This window comes from Podarcis pityusensis, assembly GCF_964106645.2.
Source record: "Podarcis pityusensis genome assembly, chromosome: 11".
NCBI lineage: Eukaryota > Metazoa > Chordata > Lepidosauria > Squamata > Lacertidae > Podarcis > Podarcis pityusensis.
Genome location: NC_138036.1, coordinates 12,387,208 through 12,406,823, shown reverse-complemented (window position 1 = coordinate 12,406,823; position 19,616 = coordinate 12,387,208). Strand labels below are relative to the sequence as shown.

General features: G+C 41.0%; 1 protein-coding gene across 4 annotated transcripts in view; it reads right to left on the bottom strand.

Annotated features, from left to right (window-relative positions):
• The window catches only part of DCC (DCC netrin 1 receptor), a 964,956-nt gene that overhangs the window by 147,142 nt on the left and 798,198 nt on the right, over window positions 1-19,616 (bottom strand). For all 4 annotated transcript variants that reach the window (XM_080973386.1, XM_080973387.1, XM_080973388.1 and 1 more), the window contains exon 13: window positions 3,557-3,698. In XM_080973386.1, coding sequence (XP_080829512.1) covers window positions 3,557-3,698 — 142 coding nt within the window. The remainder of the gene's footprint in view (window positions 1-3,556; window positions 3,699-19,616) is intronic.

Below are 19,616 nucleotides of genomic sequence, written 5' to 3'. Positions count from 1 at the left end.
CTACAGCCTTCCTTGAAAGTTCTCGAACAGCTCACTTTATATGTGGGCTGACAAATTGCAACAGATACCCTGCACCTTTGGTTTATTTACAAGATTTTTATTTCACCTTTCAATATTTATTTCTAAAGTGATATATGGCCAAAAACGGAAAGAACCAAATTGCAATGCATCATAAAATATCAGGAAACAGAAAACTGAGAACAGAAATAAAATTGGGCCAATAAATACAAAACTGCAGGACAGCAAAATTTTTAGAAAACTTTGAGCTTCCAAAGAAACAATCAAAGAGAAACGGGTTGTAAAGGTAAGAAAGGTAAAGGACCCCTGGACGGTTAAGTCCAATCAAACGTGACTATGGGGTTGCGGCACTCATCTTGCTTTCAGCCTGAGGGAGCCAGCGTTTGTCCACAGACAGATTTCCGGGTCATGTGGCCAGTAGGACTAAACCGCCTCTGGCACAACAGAACACTGTGATGGAAACCAGAGCGCACGGAAACACCGTTTACCTTCCTGCCACAGCAGTACCTATTTATCTACTTGCACTGGCATGCTTTCGAACTGCTAGGTTGGCAGGAGCTGGGACAGAGCAACGGGAGCTCACCCCGTCGGGCAGATTCGAACCGCCAACCTTCCGATCGGCAAGCCCAAGAGGCTCAGTGGCTTAGACCACAGTGCTACCCGCGTCCCAGAATTGTATCCAATGCTAGACCTGCTCAGAGTAGACCCATTGAAGTGTGAAGAGCCACATAAACACCATATATATAAATTACTAATGTACCACTTCACCCAAAGAATTATGGGAAGCGTAGTTTGCTAAGGGTGCCCTTACACAGCTACAATTCCCAGAGTGGTTTGACAATCAATCCCTCCTCTCAGGGAACTCTGGGTATGGTAGCTGTGTAACCAGAATAGGTGTCTTCTAACAACTCTCAGCACCGTTCTCTCACTATAGCTCTCAGTATCCAATTATAGCCCAGGGGAAGACCTCCTCCTATGTAGAGAAGGTCTATAGCTCATTGGTGCAGCCTTTGCCTTATTTGGAGAAGGCCCCAGCATCTCCCGCTAGGGCTTGGAAACTGCTTCCTGAAACCCTGGGGAGCTGCTGCCAGTCAGTGTAGACAAACTGAGCTAGATGGACCAACAGTCTGATTCAGTATAAGCCACCTTTCCAGAACAGGAAGCATGGGCAGCCAGAAAGGGGACTGAGTGCTGGTGAAATTTTTCCTGGAAAGCCAAAGATGTACATCATCCTTGGCCACCTCACTGTCGCCCTCCAGTTGTTGTTGGACTTCAAGTCCCATCAACCCCAGTCAGCGTGGTCAATAGTCAGGGAAGATGGGAATTGCAATTCAGAAGCAGCTGGAGGATCACAGGTTCCTTATCCCTGCTCTAAAGAAATTCTCATGCACTCTGAGATGGAAAAATAGAAGTGTCTGTTGCAGGGGAAGAATGCTTGCAAGAAATTGGAGGGCTGATTTTGCCAGCGCACTAGAAGTCTTAGGCATATCATCAGATAATGTGCTCCCCCATAGGCTTTTGGTGCAAGCTGCTCCTACATCTTTATATGGCTGTAATTTTAGCCTTCCGTTCCATACACAGGCTACCTCTATCCAAACTAATCAAAATTAAATCGATCTCATAACAACCACACTGACAGCTCTTAAATATCACTGAGAGTTATGCAGAAGAAGGAAATTTCATTGGTGCATCGTTACGCAACCACACCAGCTCTGCACAAGGAGCTTCGCAGCAGAATGTTCTCTTCTAAACAATCTTTAGAAGGTACATTTGTTCTACTTCATACCTGATTATTGCCTACTTTACAGCTTTCCAAAGGGAATAAAAGCATGTTTTCTTCCAACAATCACACATGGAATTATTCTTTAGAAAATGAAGGGGCCTTTTTGTTTCTTTTTCATTCCTGGACCTTTCTAATTCTGTTCTAATTTGTATCATGTCTTGGTAAGGAGCTTGGGACGGGATCATATGGCCCCCAACATCCTCTAGATGTGGAATCTGAAGGAGAACTTCCCATAAGTGGAGGAGAAACTACCAGAGTCCTATTGCAGAAGTGGCAGAGTTGACCTTTCGGATGAAATATCAAAACAACAACCGCACAAGGCGCTCTTTTTTCCGCTTCCTCTATCCCTCCCTGTCTAGTAGTGCCATTAACAGTACCAGGATCCCCTCTAATAGCAAACTCAGGTGGTTTAACAGGAACAGAGCCAAAACAAGGACCAGAGAAACAAGAGTTCACCTATTTATTTTATCTTCTAAGAATGCATAGTTGCCATTCACAATTGCTGTATTATGTCACTTCATTGTATGGATATATAGCTAAACCATAAACATGGGTTCAGATGACACACAACGCCAAACCATGGTTGAAAGTTGAAAACAGTAAAGATCTGATGAAGAGAACACAGCAGAGGTTATATTTTTTGAGAATCCTCCAGAAAAATAATATCTCAAAGGACCTGTTGATGGCCTTTTACCATTGTACTGTTGAGAGTGTATTAACTTATGGTCTCTGTGTGTGGTTTGGGAGCTGCACAGTCAGGGGAAAAACAAAGCTGTCCAGGGTTGTAAAGACTGCGGAGAGAATAATTGGGTGCACTCTTCCCACCTTGGATCAAATCTACGCTTCCAGATGTCATAAGAAAGCTGCAGAGATAGTGCAGGACAGTACACACCCCGGAAATTATCTCTTTCAGCTTCTGCCTTCTGGAAGAAGGTACAGGGTTATAAAGACTAGGACTAGCCGCCTGAGAAACAGTTTCTATCCAAGTCTTGGTTTTAAACGCAGTGTAAGGTAGTCTCTATGGGAGTATATTATATTTAATTATGAGGTATCGAAGTTTTTAGGGGGTTAACTAGGCTGGGATAGCTGGGATAGCAGGCTTGTTGGTTTTTGAATGTCTGATGTAGAATTTTTCAATTTCGTTGTTCTGTATGGGACAATGACAATAAAGATTATCGTATCATATCGTATCATAACTCAGCATGGTGCAGCAGCTGAAGAAAGATCAAGGAGAAGCAAAGTCCCTAAAATCTCCTGTCTGGGAGCCCACATGCTTACTTATTTGTGCTAAGCCACGGTTTGGCTTAGCAATCCATGCAAAATGGGCCAGAGAGACGTTGCACCACTGTAAAAACGCAAGAGAGAATCCTTGCATATCCAACCTGTCATAAAAAAATGGACATTTTGGTTTGTTTATGAAGAATAAAGAAATACCCCGGTAGCAGCATGACAGCTTTTGGTTTCATATTTGAGTTGGCATTCATGGAAACTAATTTAGGATAGAAACTGCTAGGCAGAATGGGGAATTGTGTTTCAATCTCATTAAGCGGAGGAAAATGGAGAGGCACACACATAGGATAAAGCCATTAAGGAGGAAACAAAGTAAAAATGTATGAGGGTTGTTGCTGTGCAGTCCAATAAGCGTCAGCTAAATGCAAGGGGAATGACATCCCATTCGAACGGAAAGTGCGTTTTATTCCCAAAACATTTCCTTCATCAACAACACTGTAAGGCCGCAACCGTGTAAACACTGACCTGTGAACAGGTACCAGAGGTTGTTTGGCTCCAATGTTTCTATCTCACCCCTGCGGGCTGTCTTCCTGTGTCGTATTTTGTAGCCAGTGATAAATCCATTTTGTGTGCCAGGAGGCGGTGGTAGCCAGCTCACTTTGATGCTCTGTAAAACAAAAAAACATTAAAGCTGATTTTATTTTCGTAGAAGAGGTTTTATACATCAAATTATACACAATACTCACCTACACACACACACACACACAGGTATACACACACATTTATTTGACAGTACTCACTCGTACAGAGAACTGTTGCCATTTTGTTTGTTTGTTGACCATGGCAGTCATTTTGTGCTGCCACCTTTGGCATTTTTATCAAAATAGTACTCCTTTTTTTAAACTAAATCATACAAACATGCTAAAGCCAGCTGAAGTGTCAGGGTGGTGCCACTTCAGACTCCGGCTTGGGGCTCACGATCGTGGGAATTCTATTCAATATTGATCCAGAGCAGAACTCCAATATATAGTTAGCAGAGTAAAAACTTAAACACATTGCAGGATTCCCCAAAGAGAGACCAGAGGCAATTAGACCAGAGACTTGAAATAGATCATTGACTGCCCTTCCATGCAAAATAGGGAGATAAAGTACTTTTCTGTATATAAAACTAAACAACCATGAGATGTTCATGCCAGGTTCTGGTCTGTTTTTACTTTTCATGTGGTGGGCTATGTTCATACGGATGATTATTTGGTCATAGGAGCCTCTCCTTTACAGGTTGTAATGTGGTGACAATGTGCCCTACTTTACAGAGGCTACTCCTCTGTTTGAAGGGTCATCCAGGCAACATCTGGTTTCAAAATGAAGAAACACAAGGAGGAAGAGCTGGAGGGGCCTTAAAGATGCCCATCAGATCTTAGCAGGCACACACAGGACAACTGGGACTCGGCTACATTAGTCAAAAAACGTTTTGAATGCATTATAAACTTTCAGCACCAGATGGTGCTGGAGAGCAAAAAAAATATTTCCGATATTCCATAGTGTTTTCTTTTCTTTTGTTATAACGATTTAATTTCTCACTTATTTATTCTGTTTTTCCTCCTGTGTGTAGATCCACCCTGGTTAGCCTTTCCCACTATGAGGAGACAGACTGCCTTTCTGTTTAAGTTTATAGTGTCTATTTCTAAGTGTGAAACTAATGAAAGAACCAAACAGCACTTCAGACAAGTTTGTTCTGGATCCTGCTAGAATGCAGTCAATCATTAAAACCATGTGTATTTCAGTGATAACAAAACAGTAATTTTAATGTTTAATAGCAAAATATTTGCATCAGTTGCTGTGATAAAAACGATGCTGTTTCCACCACCTTGGATAGATAATAACATCAGGGAAAGTGGAGGGTCAGTCAGGATTACAAGTTAAATTGGGAGTCAAGTGACGCCTGCCAATGACTGCACAAAATCATGTCACAATTCTGCTGCTCCTTCAAAGCCAATTAATAGCAGGTGTCAATGAATACTTTGCAAACATACCCAGTTTTATCAGTAGGAAGTTGATTAGTTCATAAATAAATATAAGCTTTGGCACACACATAATTTATTTGCTCATTATAAAACTGGGGTTTGTGTATTGCCTAAGATTTTGTTGCGTGATACAATCTCAGCTGTGCTCTATGCAGGATGATACAAAGTGCCCTTATGGCTGAACAGACTGTGTATTTCAATTCTGGAAATGGTTATTTTAAATGTGGGTTTAGTAGCCAGGGTTGTAAAGAAAATTGTAGGCAGATAATGCCTATATGAAAATGCAAATGTTCAAAAATAGCTTTAAAATGCACACCATAAGCCGAAGAGCAAACTTATAAAACACTCTTGAAGTACTATCATTTCCAGAGAGTAGCAACAATCCTATAAAAACCTAACGTAAATGCAATCCTATAAAACAGGATTAAATGAATGGTTTTATCTAGTAGTTCAGATCCACCAGAGTCAATGAAAGCCCCAGTTCTGCAAGGGGTGGAACACCAACATTTCCTTGTGAAATCAACGAACTGCAGATTCTTGAGATGTCAAATCTCAAAGGATCAAAATAAACAATCTATTTCAAGTCCAAGCAGTCAAATAAACTACTTCAATTCTCCTATGGGAATATCCACAAAGCACAACTCCTTACATAACTGACCATTTCCACCTTAGTAAGAATGGATACTGTACAGCACAGAGTTGTTTCCATATAAATCTGGGCTCTTTAATGTTACTCGGGTTGCTATTTTAACTCAGAAGGTTTCTCAGCCCACTTTTGGTTGTACAGTGCTGGTGTTAGTTGCTCGTATGTCAGATTACATGATACGAACTCTATACCGTATGTGTTTGTGGTGCAACTGTTCTGTTGATCAGGCAAGCGCCAAAGGCCAGCTCTTGGTATTTACCAGGGCTGTGCTGAAACCTGTCCTCCAATTTTTCAAAAAAGGGGTGGGGGAAGTATTCCTTTTCGGCAAAAGCGTCACAATGCAGTGCATGAAGTCTGCCCCAAACACTGCCTCCTTTGGCTGAAACTAGACACCAAAAAGCAACAGCCCTGTACTTCCAGTAATATTTTGTACCAGCCACACAGTTTCAGCCAAACTTTAATTCCATATAGGTATGCCAAAATGTAAGGGGCACCATTTGCACAATTAGCGATCAGCATTCAGATCTCTAAAATATTTTACAACAACAACAAACAACAAACAACAACAACAACTTATTAATACCCTGTTACAGATAGGTAGCCGTGTTGGTCTGCCATAGTCAAAATAAAAAAAAATCCTTCCAGTAGCACCTTTAAGACCAACTAAGTTAGTTCTTGGTATGAGCTTTCGTGTGCAAGCACACTTCTTCAGATACACTGAAACAGAAGTTGCCAGATCCTTCTATATAGTGAGAAGGTGGGGAGGGGTATTACTCAGAAGGGTGGTGGGAATGGGAGATTGGCAGATAGCTGAGATGAGCCTGCTGACGACTCTTAACGACTGTAATAGGTCTTACAGGAAAAGGCAAGGGGTGAGAAGGTGAGAAATGGCTTAGTCATGTATAATGGGATAAGAATCCAATGTCTTTGTTCAAACCAGGTCTCTCCATGGTTTTAAGTTTGGTAATGAGTTGCAATTCAGCAGCTTCTCTTTCCAGTCTATTTCTGAAATTCCTTTGTAGTAAAACAGCTACTTTGTTTTTGTTTTTTTTTCATGCATAATTTTTATTAATTTGCATAATGCAAAATACAAAAACAAAATATAAAAGTTCGATTCTCATTTTCACAGGTTTTTAAGTATGACTTCCTTCAACCTTTCCACAAATCATCCGTAATAATCTTTTATAAAAGTTCGCATTTCTTAATTTGTAATGCCATTAATCATTCTAGTTCTTCCATTTCTCTTTAGACAATACTCTTTTCTTTTTACAGAGCTCCTTTAAAGCCCACTAGTGTTATCTGTCCATCACTTAAATTTTCCAGATATTTCGTAAAACTTTCCCAATCCTTAATGAACCTCTGGTCTTTTGAATATCTAATTTTCCCTGTCATCTTATCCATTTCCGCATAATCTAATAGTTTTGCTCTCCATTCCTCAATTGTCGGTAGGCCCTCTGATTTCCAATTTTGAGCTAATAAGACTCTTGCTGCCGTTGTTGCATACTGGAACAGCTTATGATCTTTCTTTTTTATCTCCCTTCCTACCAATCCCAACAGAAAAGCCTCGGGTTTTTTAACAAAAGTATATCTTAGAATTTTCTTCATTTCGTTATATACACTCTCCCAGAACCCTTTAACCTTTTGGCATTCCCACCACATATGGTAGAAGGTCCCCTCCCTTTCCTTGCACTTCCAGCATTTATTACAAGTTCCATACATTTTGGCTAATTTTGCAGGAGTCATATACCATCGGTAAAACATTTTCATTAAATTCTCCTTTAGTGTCACGCAAGCTGTAAACTTGAGATGTTTTTTCCAAAGTTTCTCCCATTCTTCAAAATATATATTATGACCAATATCTCTAGCCCAATATATCATTACCGACTTTACTTCCTCGTCTATTAAATTCCATTCCAATAACTGATTATACATTTTAGACAAAATTTTATAGTTGTTATTCAATATCTCAATCTGGAATCTAGAATCTTTATCAGCATATCCTTTGTCTTTAATATCTTTCCTGAACATTCCGTTTATCTGGAAATAGTGCAGCCAATCATAGACTTTCTCTTTGACCTGTTCGTACGGCTTCATTTTCCACTTTCCTTCTTCTTTCATTAACAGTTGTTCATAGGTAGCCCAATTGTCCCTCATGTTAATCTTTTTAACGCTCATGACTTCTAGTGGCGATAGCCAATGGGGTGTTTTAGGTTCTAACATATCTCTGTTCCTCTCCCATACCTCAATCAGTGGACCTCTGAAAATATGATTTTCGAAGCCCCTGTGTACTTTTCTCCTCCCATGCCATAGATAGGCGTGCCACCCAAATCTGTTGTTAAATCCCTCTAGGTCTAGCACTTCCTTATCTTCCAGTTTTATCCATGTTTTGACCCAGCATAGGCATGACGCCTCATAGTACAATTTCAAATCTGGCAGGGCAAAGCCCCCCCTTTCCTTCACATCTGTCAACAGTTTAAATTTTATTCTTGGTTTCTTGCCCTGCCAGACGAATTTTGAGATCACCCTCTGCCAGTCTTTAAATATCTTTATACCCTTAATTACAGGAATGTTCTGAAACAAAAACAACACTTTTGGAAGCACACACATCTTGATTGTGGCTATTCTGCCCCAAAATGACAGTTTTAGCTTGCCCCATGTTTCAATATCTTTCTTAACTCCTTTCCATACTGTCTCGTAATTATTTTTGAATAAGTCTATGTTTTTTGGCGTTACCCATATTCCTAAATATTTCACCTTTCTGGCCACCTCTATTTCCGTTTCTCTTTGTAATTCTTCAGTTTTATCTGTATTCATATTCTTTACTATAATTTTTGTTTTCCTTTTATTTAATTTGAAGCCAGCCACTTTTCCGAATTGGTCAAATTCTTCGAGTACCTCTTTTATTGAATCTATTGGATCCTCCATTGTTACAACCAGGTCGTCTGCGAATGCCTTAATTTTGTATTCGTTCTGCCCAACTGTTACTCCTTTTATCCCCTTATTTTCTCTTATTGAATTTAGGAGGACTTCTAACACCATTATAAATAACAATGGGGACAGTGGACATCCCTGTCTTGTTCCTTTTGCTATTCTTATTTCTGCTGTCTCCACATTATTTATTATCAGTTTTGCCTTTTGTTCCGTGTAGATTGCCTTTACCCCGTTATAGAATTCAGTGCCAACCTCCATATATTCCAATTGTTTCAGCAGGAAATCCCAGATTATGTTATCGAATGCTTTCTCTGCATCCACGAACAACAACAAACCTTGTTTATCACACCTGTCAGATAAATATTCTATAATATTTACTATGTTTCTTATGTTGTCCTTCATTTGCCTACCCGGCAAAAAGCCCGCTTGATCTTTGTGTATACTTTCTACCAATATATTTTTTAGTCTCCTTGCCAGAATTCCCGCAAAAATCTTGTAATCTATGTTTAATAGGGAGATCGGTCTATAGTTTTTAATCTGTTGTAAATCTGAATCCTGTTTGGGGATTAGTGTGATTAGTGCCTCCTTCCATGTCTCTGGTATTTCTCTTTCTTTAAGGATATTATTCATTACTTCTTGCAATGGAGTCAGCAAGACTGACTCCATTTCTTTATAATAGCTACCAGTAAACCCATCTGGACCTGGGGCTTTCCCTTTTTTTAATTCCTTTATTGCTTCTTTGATTTCTTCTACCTCAATTAGGGCACTCAATTTTCCTTTCTCCACTGTGGAAATCTTTTTTATATTCTTACATTTTAGAAATCTTTCTATTTTTCTCAGATTATTCCTTTCACTGTTTTTAAAAAGTCCTCTGTAGAAATCCAAAAAGGCCTTCCTTATTTCCTTGGGATTATTTATCTCTTCTCCCTCCACCTCGATTTTATTTATTGTGTTCTGTTCCTTCCTTTTTTTAAGCTGCCAAGCTAATAGCTTTCCTGATTTATTAGCATATTCGAAGCTTCTCTGTCTTAATTTTTTGACTTTCCATTCTATTTCCCTATTTATCAACATTGCAAACTGAGATTGTAAAACTTTAATATTCTCTTTTATTCTCTTATTTTTGGGGTTTTTAGTTAATTTTTGTTCGTTGTCCATTATTTGCTGTAGAATTTCATTTTTCCCTTTTTCTCTTTTTTTATTCTTAATTGCACTCTGTTGAATGAAGAAACCCCTCATCACCGCCTTACCTGCATCCCACACCACCTTTGGTTTTGTATCATTACCTAAGTTATCCTCGAAGTATTCCTTTAACCTTTTCTGAGCTTTCTCTACTATCTCTAAATCATCTAACAAGTAATCTTTCATTTTCCATCTGTATGATCTTTCTTCCAGCCCTTTCAGTTCCATTTTTACTGGGTTATGATCCGAAATCGTTTTGGCCTGGATCCCCACCCGTATAGATCTTGGTACTAGTTCTGCCGAGGTCCATATCTGATCTAATCTCGAGGATGAGTCATTGGGTTCTGAGTGGAAAGTATATTGTTTTTCCAGAGGGTATTTAAATCTCCAAATATCCACCAAATTACAGTTCTGAACCAATGAGAAGAAGGTTCTGGGTAGCTTTCCTTCTTTGCCCATTCCATCCCTTAACCTATCCATCTCTAACGACACCACACCATTCATATCTCCCAATAGTATTATTTTCTGATCGACGTATTCAAATAGCTTTCCCTCTAACATCCTATAAAACTCCGATTTGTTATCATTAGGTGCGTATATCCCCACTATTATTAGGTTTTCTCCTTGCCAATTAATTTGAACCACTACTACCCTCCCTTCTTCATCTTTGAAAATTTGCTGTGCTTCAATTTGTTTTTTGATATAAATAACCACCCCCCTTTTTTTACTTTGGTCTGACGATACAAATTCATTTCCTAATCTTTTATTAATCAAAACTCTTTTATGCTTCCTTGCTATGTGGGTCTCCTGTAAGCAGATAATATCTAAACATTCTTTCTTTAAAATGTACTCGATTTTATTCCTCTTTTTCTTATCATTCATCCCATTAACATTCCAGCTCCAAACTTTTAACACCATGGTAGTTTACCTTTGCAAGAAACTGCTATCTCTCTTTAAACTCTTTCCGCTCCCCCCTCCTCCTCTTCCTCTTCCTCTCCCTCTGTCCTCTCTGTTTCTTCTTCTGAGTCTTTCCTTCCTTCTGCCTCCTCACTTTTATCTTCTTCTTTTTGTATTTTCAGTTCTTTATATTTTCTTAAAAATTTACCGGTTTCTTCTGGACTTGTCAATTTTTGCCTCTTACTCTTGTAAGTGAAGGAAATTCCTTCAGGGAACTCCCATTTAAACTCAATATTATTCCTTTTCAGAGTCTGTACCAGTTCTTTATATGAGTCTCTGCGTTTTAGCAGCCTAACTGGGATGTCTTTGAAAATTATTACGTAATTTCCATCAATATTCAGCCTTTTCCCTCTGTTTTTTTGGAGAATCATATTCCTCATTTCCCTTTCTTTAAATGTAACTAAACAATCTCCTACAAATTTTTTATTTCTGGCTGATTTGGCTTTCAGTCTAAATGCAGATTGTACTGCGTTTGCCATCTCTTCTATTGGAATCTCCAACCAGAGGGCTAATTCTGTTATTAGTTTCTCTTTTATATTTTCACCTTGTAATTCTGGCACGGCTCTTAATCTTAAATTAACTTCCCTCTGTCTCAGTTCATTCATAGCAATTAAGTCTTTCATTTCCTCTTGGTTTTTGTTCAACTCCAAAATCTCAGCTTTTATCTTATCCTCCTCTTGTCTCACATCTTTCATTTCTGATCTTGTCTTTTTCAGACCTTCCTCCACTGCCTGTGTCCTCCTAAATACCTCTTTCAGTTGACCCTTCAATTCGTTAACTGTTTCATCTATCTTTTTGTCCATTTTCCCAATTCTATTGTCTACTTGTTCTAATTTGAGCTCTAAATTTTTCTCACTTTGTTTTATCTCCGCAAACATTCTTAAAATATCTGCTCTAAAGTCTGCTTCTTGTTTGGATCCCTTTCTATCCACTGGTGTTCCCCCTTCTGGTCTTTTTCCCATGTTTGACATTCTTACTTGATTAGGTACAGATACTCAGTAAAATAGAGTAAAACAGCTACTTTGAGATCTTGTATAGATTGTCCTGGGAGATTGAAGTGTTCTCCTACTGGTTTCTCTGTTTTGTGATTCTGACTTAGTTGGTCTTAAAGGTGCTACTGGAAGGATTTTTTTTATTTTTATTAATACCCTGCCCATCTGGCTGGGTTTCCCCAGCCACTCTGGGAAGCTTCCAACAAAAGATTAAAAATACATTAACACATCAGTCATTAAAAACTTCCCTAAACTGGGCTGCCTTCAGATGTCTTCTAAAAGCCAGATAGGTGTTTATTTCCTTGACATCTGATGGGAGGGCATTCCACAGGGCGGGCACCACTACCGAGAAGGCCCTCTGCCTGGTTCCCTGTAACCTCACTTCTCGCAGGTAGGGAACCGCCAGAAGGTCCTCAGTGTCTGGGTGGATGATGGGGGTGGAGATGCTCTTTCAGGTATACTGCTGGACCGAGGCAGTTTAGGGCTTTAAAGGTCATCATCAACACTTTGAATTGTGCTCAGAAACGTACTGGGAGCCAATAGGCTAATATGGATCAGAACCAAAGAGGCCAGAAAATTTAATCCTTCCTATATCAGAGTCCCAATCTGGAAACCCTTCCCCAACACTTGCTCTATACTTTTTTTTTTGAGAAGTATGCATGTTGAAAGAATTACAATAAGCAAATAAACTAAACATCAACATAAACAAAAAGGCCACAATGCTTCATTACATAGCACACATCAGCTTTACATTAACGCCAACCACCTGAGGGGCAGATCTCTCTTTTCCCCACCCCTATTTTAGAAATCCTAGTCTGAAGTGATGTCTCTGTCTTTCCACCAACATGGTTCCCTACCCTCTTTAACCACTCTGGAGCAGAGGAACCTGGCTGTGATTTCCAGTGCTGAAGTACCTTCAGTCCGGAGCCACTTTCAGCTACTTCTGGCAACCAACAGTAGGTGCACAGTCTCTTTATGTGTCAGTCACCCTAGCCAAGGGTGGAGGAAGGGGGGCGGTGGGGGTGGGCTGCCCCGGTTGTCTTCGCTGAGGGGGGTGACATTTGGCGTGCTGCCCGCCCGCGACTTCCACCCGAGCCATCGGGGGAAGGGGGGGAGCTGCGCTGCCTTGCTGGCTGTATTCCCCCCTTCCTCCTTTGTTTTGACAGCTGGGGGAGGCTTGGGAGTCGTGGGTGGGTGGTGCGCCAAATGTCTGCCATGGGCGGGTGGCTCTGCCCCCGGCTGCAGGGTGCATGTGCCACTCTGTGCACCTGAGCGGCTATCCCATGCCTGGGAGGGCACCCTCCAAGCCCCAAGCCCCTCGGGAGCACGCCCACCCTGGGCAGCGTGAGCATATGCTCTGCCACTGACCCTGGCTCAATGTTCAGAGCTGATAACATCACCAGTGATGGGCCTGGAACAAAGATCTTAGTGGCTAAACGCAGCGGTCAGCAATTTTTTAAAATTTCTTTTTAATTGATTTTAATTAAACAAAACAAAAATAGAAACAAACATAAATAAACGACATAAAGCAAACTTTTTAAGCAGGGGGCCGGTCCACTGTCCCTCAGACCTTGGGGGGGGGGCGGACTATATTTTGAAATATATATATATATATGAATGAATTCCTATGTCCCACAAATAACCCGGAGATGCATTTTAAATAAAAGCACACATTCTATTCATGTAATAAATAATAATAATAATAATAATAATAATAATAATAATAATAATACTTTAATATTTATATTTATGTCCATCTGGCTGGGCTTTCCCAGCCACTCTGGGTGGCTTCCAACAAAATATTAAAATACTATAATACATCAAACATTAAAAGCTTCCCTAAACAGGGCTGCCTTCAGATGTCTTCTAAAAGTCTGGTAGTTGTTCTTCTTTTTGACATTTGGTGGGAGGGCATTCCACAAGGCGGGTGCCACTACCGAGAAGGCCCTCTGCCTGGTTCCCTTTAACTTGGCTTCTTGCAGTGAGGGAACTGCCAGAAGGCCCTCGGCGCTGGACCTCAGTGTCTGGGCAGAACGATGGGGGTGGAGACGCTCCTTCAGATATACTGGACCGAGGCTGCAAAAGCACCAGGCAGGCCCCACAAACAACCCAGACATGCATTTTAAATAAAAGGACACATTCTACTCATGTAAAAACATGCTGGTTCCCAGACCATCCGCGGGCCAGATCTAGAAGGCGATTGGGCCGGATCTGGCCCCCAGGCCTTAGTTTGCCTACCCATTGGCTAAAGCCATTCATACAATTGCTCAGTAAACTGTGGCTCAGATTAAGCTCTGCCTGAATTACAATGTGTAGACTGCAGGAGTCTGTTGCACATTGGACGCATTTGTTATAAAACAGAGCTGCACATTTGCATTCATACAGATACAGCGGTCATCAAACATGACTTATGCACTGGACTGAGGCCAATTTCCTTTGGGAGGGTGCAGTATTTTCTGCGCTGTCTCCGCTTTTCTTAATCAATACTATTTTAGATGTTGCTTTGGCTCTCGCAGAATCAATGGCAAAGCTGCAAGCTATGCCGTAGCGTCATAAAGTTCTTAGGAGATAACAGAAAAGAATACTAATTACCCTACTCCAGACAGAGGGGCAGGATAACCACCTTAAAAACCCATTATTTGGAGTTGTGATATATCACACCTCTTGATTTCCTAATAGGCCTTTTAGAACACAATGCATGCGTTTGATAAGAAGTGCATTTCCACCCCTAGGAAATTTCACACATCTTACTAAGGCAGAAGCATTCCATGAGGCAAAGGGAGGCAGCCGATTTTAAAAGCTTTTAAAGGTGGCAGAGTGGGAGACAAGCAAATCTGACTCTATCAGGCACAGTGAATGGATAATAGAGTGGCTGCCAGTTCTGTTTTATAGAAAGCACTCCTCTATTCGAAGGTGACTATTAACAAAAAAAATTTTTGGGGAAGGACTATCTGATTTAAATCTGGTTTCAAGATAAATAAAGGGGAGGAGCAACAGCCTTGACATTCCACTTCAATAGTTAGAAGCATTTGGACAGCAGACTGAGCAGGAAGTTTTGTTGCAGTTCTACTTAAATGATAGCAATTACTTCTAAATTTAAATGGCTCAGGACCGTAATATCTCAAGGACTGCCTCTTCCCATATGAACCTACCCGGACCCTAGCATCATCTTCTGAGGCCCTCCTTCATGTGCCTCCTCCTTGAGAGGTCCGGAGGGTGGCAACACTAGAACGGGGCCTTCTCTGCAGTGGCTCCCCATCTGTGGAATGCTCTCCCCAGAGTAGTTGGCCTGGTGACTTCATTATACACCTCTAGGTGCCAGGCAAAAATTGTCCTTTTTAAGCAGGCCTTTGGCTGATCTGATTTACATCCTATGCCCTTTTAAAATGTTTTAAATTTTGGGGTGGGGGGGCTATTGGGCTGTTGTTTTATTTTTGTTAGGTATTTTGTGGTTTTATATCTTGATTTTATTCTGTGAACTGCCCTGAGACGCCCGTGTATAGGGCTGTATATAAATTCAATAAATAATAATAATAATAAATAATTTTCATTTGTACATCTAAGTTGGCATATGAACACTGGGGCAGATTTGTCTAACTGTTTTTTCTTGCATAAGCCTGTACAAGGACTTTCTCTAGCACAATGGACCTTTCCCCCATGCTCTCCAAATTGGTCCAAGGGGGTGTTAGAAGAACCCCCAGAACAGCACACGGGGAGATGAGAGGGGAGACTGTTCCTTGAAGCAAGCAGAAATGCTTTGATTGATGGAGTGATCTCCCTGCCACTATGTTGAATTCCTCCTATTTTAAACAGATTTTAAACAGATTCCATACCCACCAAGTGTTCAAAAAGAAAAAGAAAAAAGAGGGGACATCCTGTTTTTTCACACAAGTTCATGGTGGCCATTTAGGATGCTGTGATTTCTTGCTTTCGCCCCTCCCCAAGCACTTTTTCCCCTCCCGGGGACACATCCCGGAAGATGTGCATCTTGGTTTTTGAACGGAAAAGGTTGGACAGTATGTCCTCTTCTTTTTGGTGCTGTGCATCCACTTTCTTGGCAATGCACAACTGGTCGCCCTAATAGAGACTTCCCCTGTTCCAAAGCTTAGTGAAATAAATGGTAACAAAACAGCATTCTTGGCCCAGCTCCCATGCATTGCAAAGAGGATCCTACAAGAAACCTTATTCGCGATAACCCCACAGTTTAGCTATGTGATGAAGTACAGTGGTACCTCAGAAGTCGAACGGAATCCATTCCGGAAGTCTGTTCGACTTCTGAAACATTTGGAAACCAAGGCGAGGCTTCCGATTGGCTGCAGGAAGCTCCTGCAGCCTATCAGAAGACACAGAAGCCCTGTTGGACATTTGGGTTCCAAAGAACATTCACATATTGGAACAATCACTCCCGGGTTTGCGGCGTTCGGGAGCCAAAACGTTTGAGTCGCAGGGCGTTCAGGATCCGAGGTATGACTGTACAATTCACCTGCTCTTGAATCTCTCACTATTCAGTATCGTTGGAACGCCCATGTTCTCCGTGATGTACATCATGTGACACCCTTCTCTCATGTCTCTTCCTAGGTGACTTTTTCTAAAGTCAGTCACAGCCCCGAATACTGTAATTATTTAAATAACTGGGGACTTTGTTCAATCAATTTATCCACTTTAAGACTTTTCAGTTTCAATTTTGGATGCAATGGAACTAGTTCTATATAGAGAACAGCTGAGACTCAAATGGGTCTGCCTCCTTGAATCAGTACATCTAGTCTGGTATTTTATACTCGGACTGCAGGAACACTTTTGAGGTCTCAGGTTCTTTTCCCAGCTCCACTAACTGGACCTTTTTGTGGAAGGTGATGGAGACTGGACCTGGGACCTTTTGCATGCAAGACAAAGACTGAAAAAACCAAGCTCCAAAGCTACATCAAAAAGATTAATATGAAAACCTGTTGAAGGGAGGGAGGGAAGTCCATGCTCGATAGAGTGTTGAGAAAATAAGTGTACATAAGAATGTAGAAAGGGACACGGGTTGCGCTGTGGGTTAAACCACAGAGCCTAGGGCTTGCTGATCAGAAGGTCGGCGGTTCGAACCCTCGCAATGGGGTGAGCTCCCATTGTTCAGTCCCAGCTCCTGCCAACCTAGCAGTTTGAAAGCATGTCAAAGTGCACTTCTGGGTTGGCGCCTCCGGCAATGGCGGAGCTCCTCCGTTCGGGAGGAACTTGCTCCGTGAAAAACAGGGTCTGATCGCCACGGCAAAGGTGGAGACCCATTGAAATCACAAGCGGGAGAAGCTTGTGAACCTGGGATTCGGCTGGCACCTTTTGCGCCTCCCCTACTCGCGGGGAAACCCTGTTTTGGGGATCCGGAGCGACGTGGGGTGAGTGACGCGGTGCTTTGAATCGACTGCTTCTTTCACGGAGTGAAGCCACATTGCTGTTGCCGGAGAACGCTGACTTTTTCCTGTGGACAATTGGATTTTAAACAACGACCCGTGAGTAGAACGGAAAATTGGACTTTTAAATACCTTAATTTGGCACTGAAGCAGGAAGGTCATAAACAGGAAGTCCGCCTTCCGTTTTTGTAAATAGACTGAAGCAAAGACGTTACAAGTTAAAGTCTTTGAAAGCTTTTGGCAAAGGATTAAATTTCCATCGGTTTAAAATACAAAACCCCCCTTGGAAGCAGGAGAAGAGGGGAAAATTTTGGACCTAGTGAGCCTGCAGGAGAGAGTGAAAAATCAAATTACCACTGCTCTGAACCTGGGAACGGGCTGCCAGATGACGTTTGGAGAGAGTGCATTGACAGAACGGATTTGACAGCTAGCTAAATAAGAATAAGATACTGTTTCCATTGTCCTCCTCTGCGTTTAAAAAAGAGGAAAAGTAACTGAAAATGGAAACTATCTTTAATGCTTGAGTTGTGCCTGAAAGAACTGATACAAGTGGAGACTGTTTCCCTCTAGAGGGAGCTTTTGAAACTGTTACAGGAGTGTAACTGGGGGATTTCCAGCTGCAGATAAGGATTCTGAGAACCAGAGATTGACCTTGGACCATTTAAAAATGTTGACAGGAGAGGCCATTGTGACTGTTTTATGTAAGATAAGCTGTTCGCTGGGACAGCTTCACAAGAAGATGGATGACATGACTTTTAAAGTTGATAATTTGGAACAGAAAGTGACTAATTTGAGTCAAAAAGCGAACACCAACACAGAAATAATTCAGGACTTGGTACAGGAATCCATTTTGGCAGGACAAATGGTGGAGGAGAAGGAGGAGAAGGAGAAAGCTGCTGTTGTTGAACATAAAGTAATACAAGCGGGATCCGTGGCTTTACAGAAGCAAATTGAGGACTATAAGTTGAGGCCTTTTATGATTGAATCTAGGAAAAGTCAGACTTTGAGGAACGGATTCCGGCTTGGATTAAAGAAGGAAAGTTGGAAAGATCCCTCTATGCAGGGATTAACTGACTTTTGGGACATGGACTCGGGCCTGGAGGAGATTGAAGTTTTGGGGGCCTTTGGATTTGGAGGAATCTTGAAATATGCCCTGAAATACTTTATGGACTGTAGCCTCAACTATGGAAATTTGGCTGATCTGTTCAGAAGGAAGAAAAGGATTGACAGGTTGGAGTTTCCCTGAGATTTGCTCCTTAGCATTAAAGAAAATGAAGAAGACCTGCAGAAGGGACTTGGAAAAGAGTTAAGAGCCTCAGACATAAGATCACCAGGTTGATGGACTTTATGGAGTTGACGGAAAGGACTGGCAGAATCCGAAACCAGGGAGAGGAGATGATGGAAGAAGATTGGAAAATTTAAAGTTTATATATAGACATATGGTAAAACTAATGAGTGATAGAAAAATGGTGGAATGATTTTTTATGGGCTTAGCAGAAATGTTATAAGGAGTTAAGCATATATAAGTATTTTAGTCTTAATGGAAAATAAGGTTAAAAAATACGTTATCTGCAATATGATAGAAAATGGAGAAAGATGGAAAGGATTTGCTGAAACAATTAATAGAAGTGGAATACAAAAAGGGAGGTGAGAGGAGGTCGGGGAAACAAGGGAATGAAAGATAGAGTACGGAAATGGGATGATGTATGTTTTTAAATTGTTTTTGTTTTGTTTTGTTTAGGGTTAAGGTTAGGGAGTGGGGTTTGTTTAGTTTAGTTTAATGTGTTTAGTTTTGAGTTTAGGTTGTGTTTTGCATTGTTTATATACTGTACTGTATTGTTCCCCCCCCCCCCTATTTGCTTTTCTCCTTTGTCTTTTTTTCTGTTTTTCTCTTCCCTTTTTGTAATCTATAAAAGTAATAAATATTATTTTTTTTAAAAAAAGAAAGCATGTCAAAGTGCAAGTAGATAAATAGGTACCGCTCTGGCATGAGGGTAAACGGCGTTTCCGTGTCCTGCTCTGGTTCGCCAGAAGCGGTTTAGTCCTGCTGGCCACATGACCCGGAAGCTGTATGCCAGCTCCCTCGGCCAATAAAGCAAGATGAGCGCCGCAACCCCAGAGTCGGCCACGACTGGACCTAATGGTCAGGGGTCCCTTTACCTTTACCTTTAAGACTGTAGAACATTAGTGTATTTATTTTGTTTTGTTTGTGTTGAAGAAGATTCAATAAAAAGCATTTTTTTAAAAAAACACAAAGCTACATCAAAAAAATTCCATCATGTTAGTGGGCAGCAGCACGAGGGGGGAGGGGCATTTTTGCCAAATATTCTAAGATGGGTGCAATCGATATACAGCAAAAGTTCAAGAAGAGCATGAAGAAGAACATTCTCGGGGGGGGGGGGTGGTAATAAAATTATTGTTTTGCCTAAGAAATTTCGGCCCAGCTTTAAATACATCCACTGTATT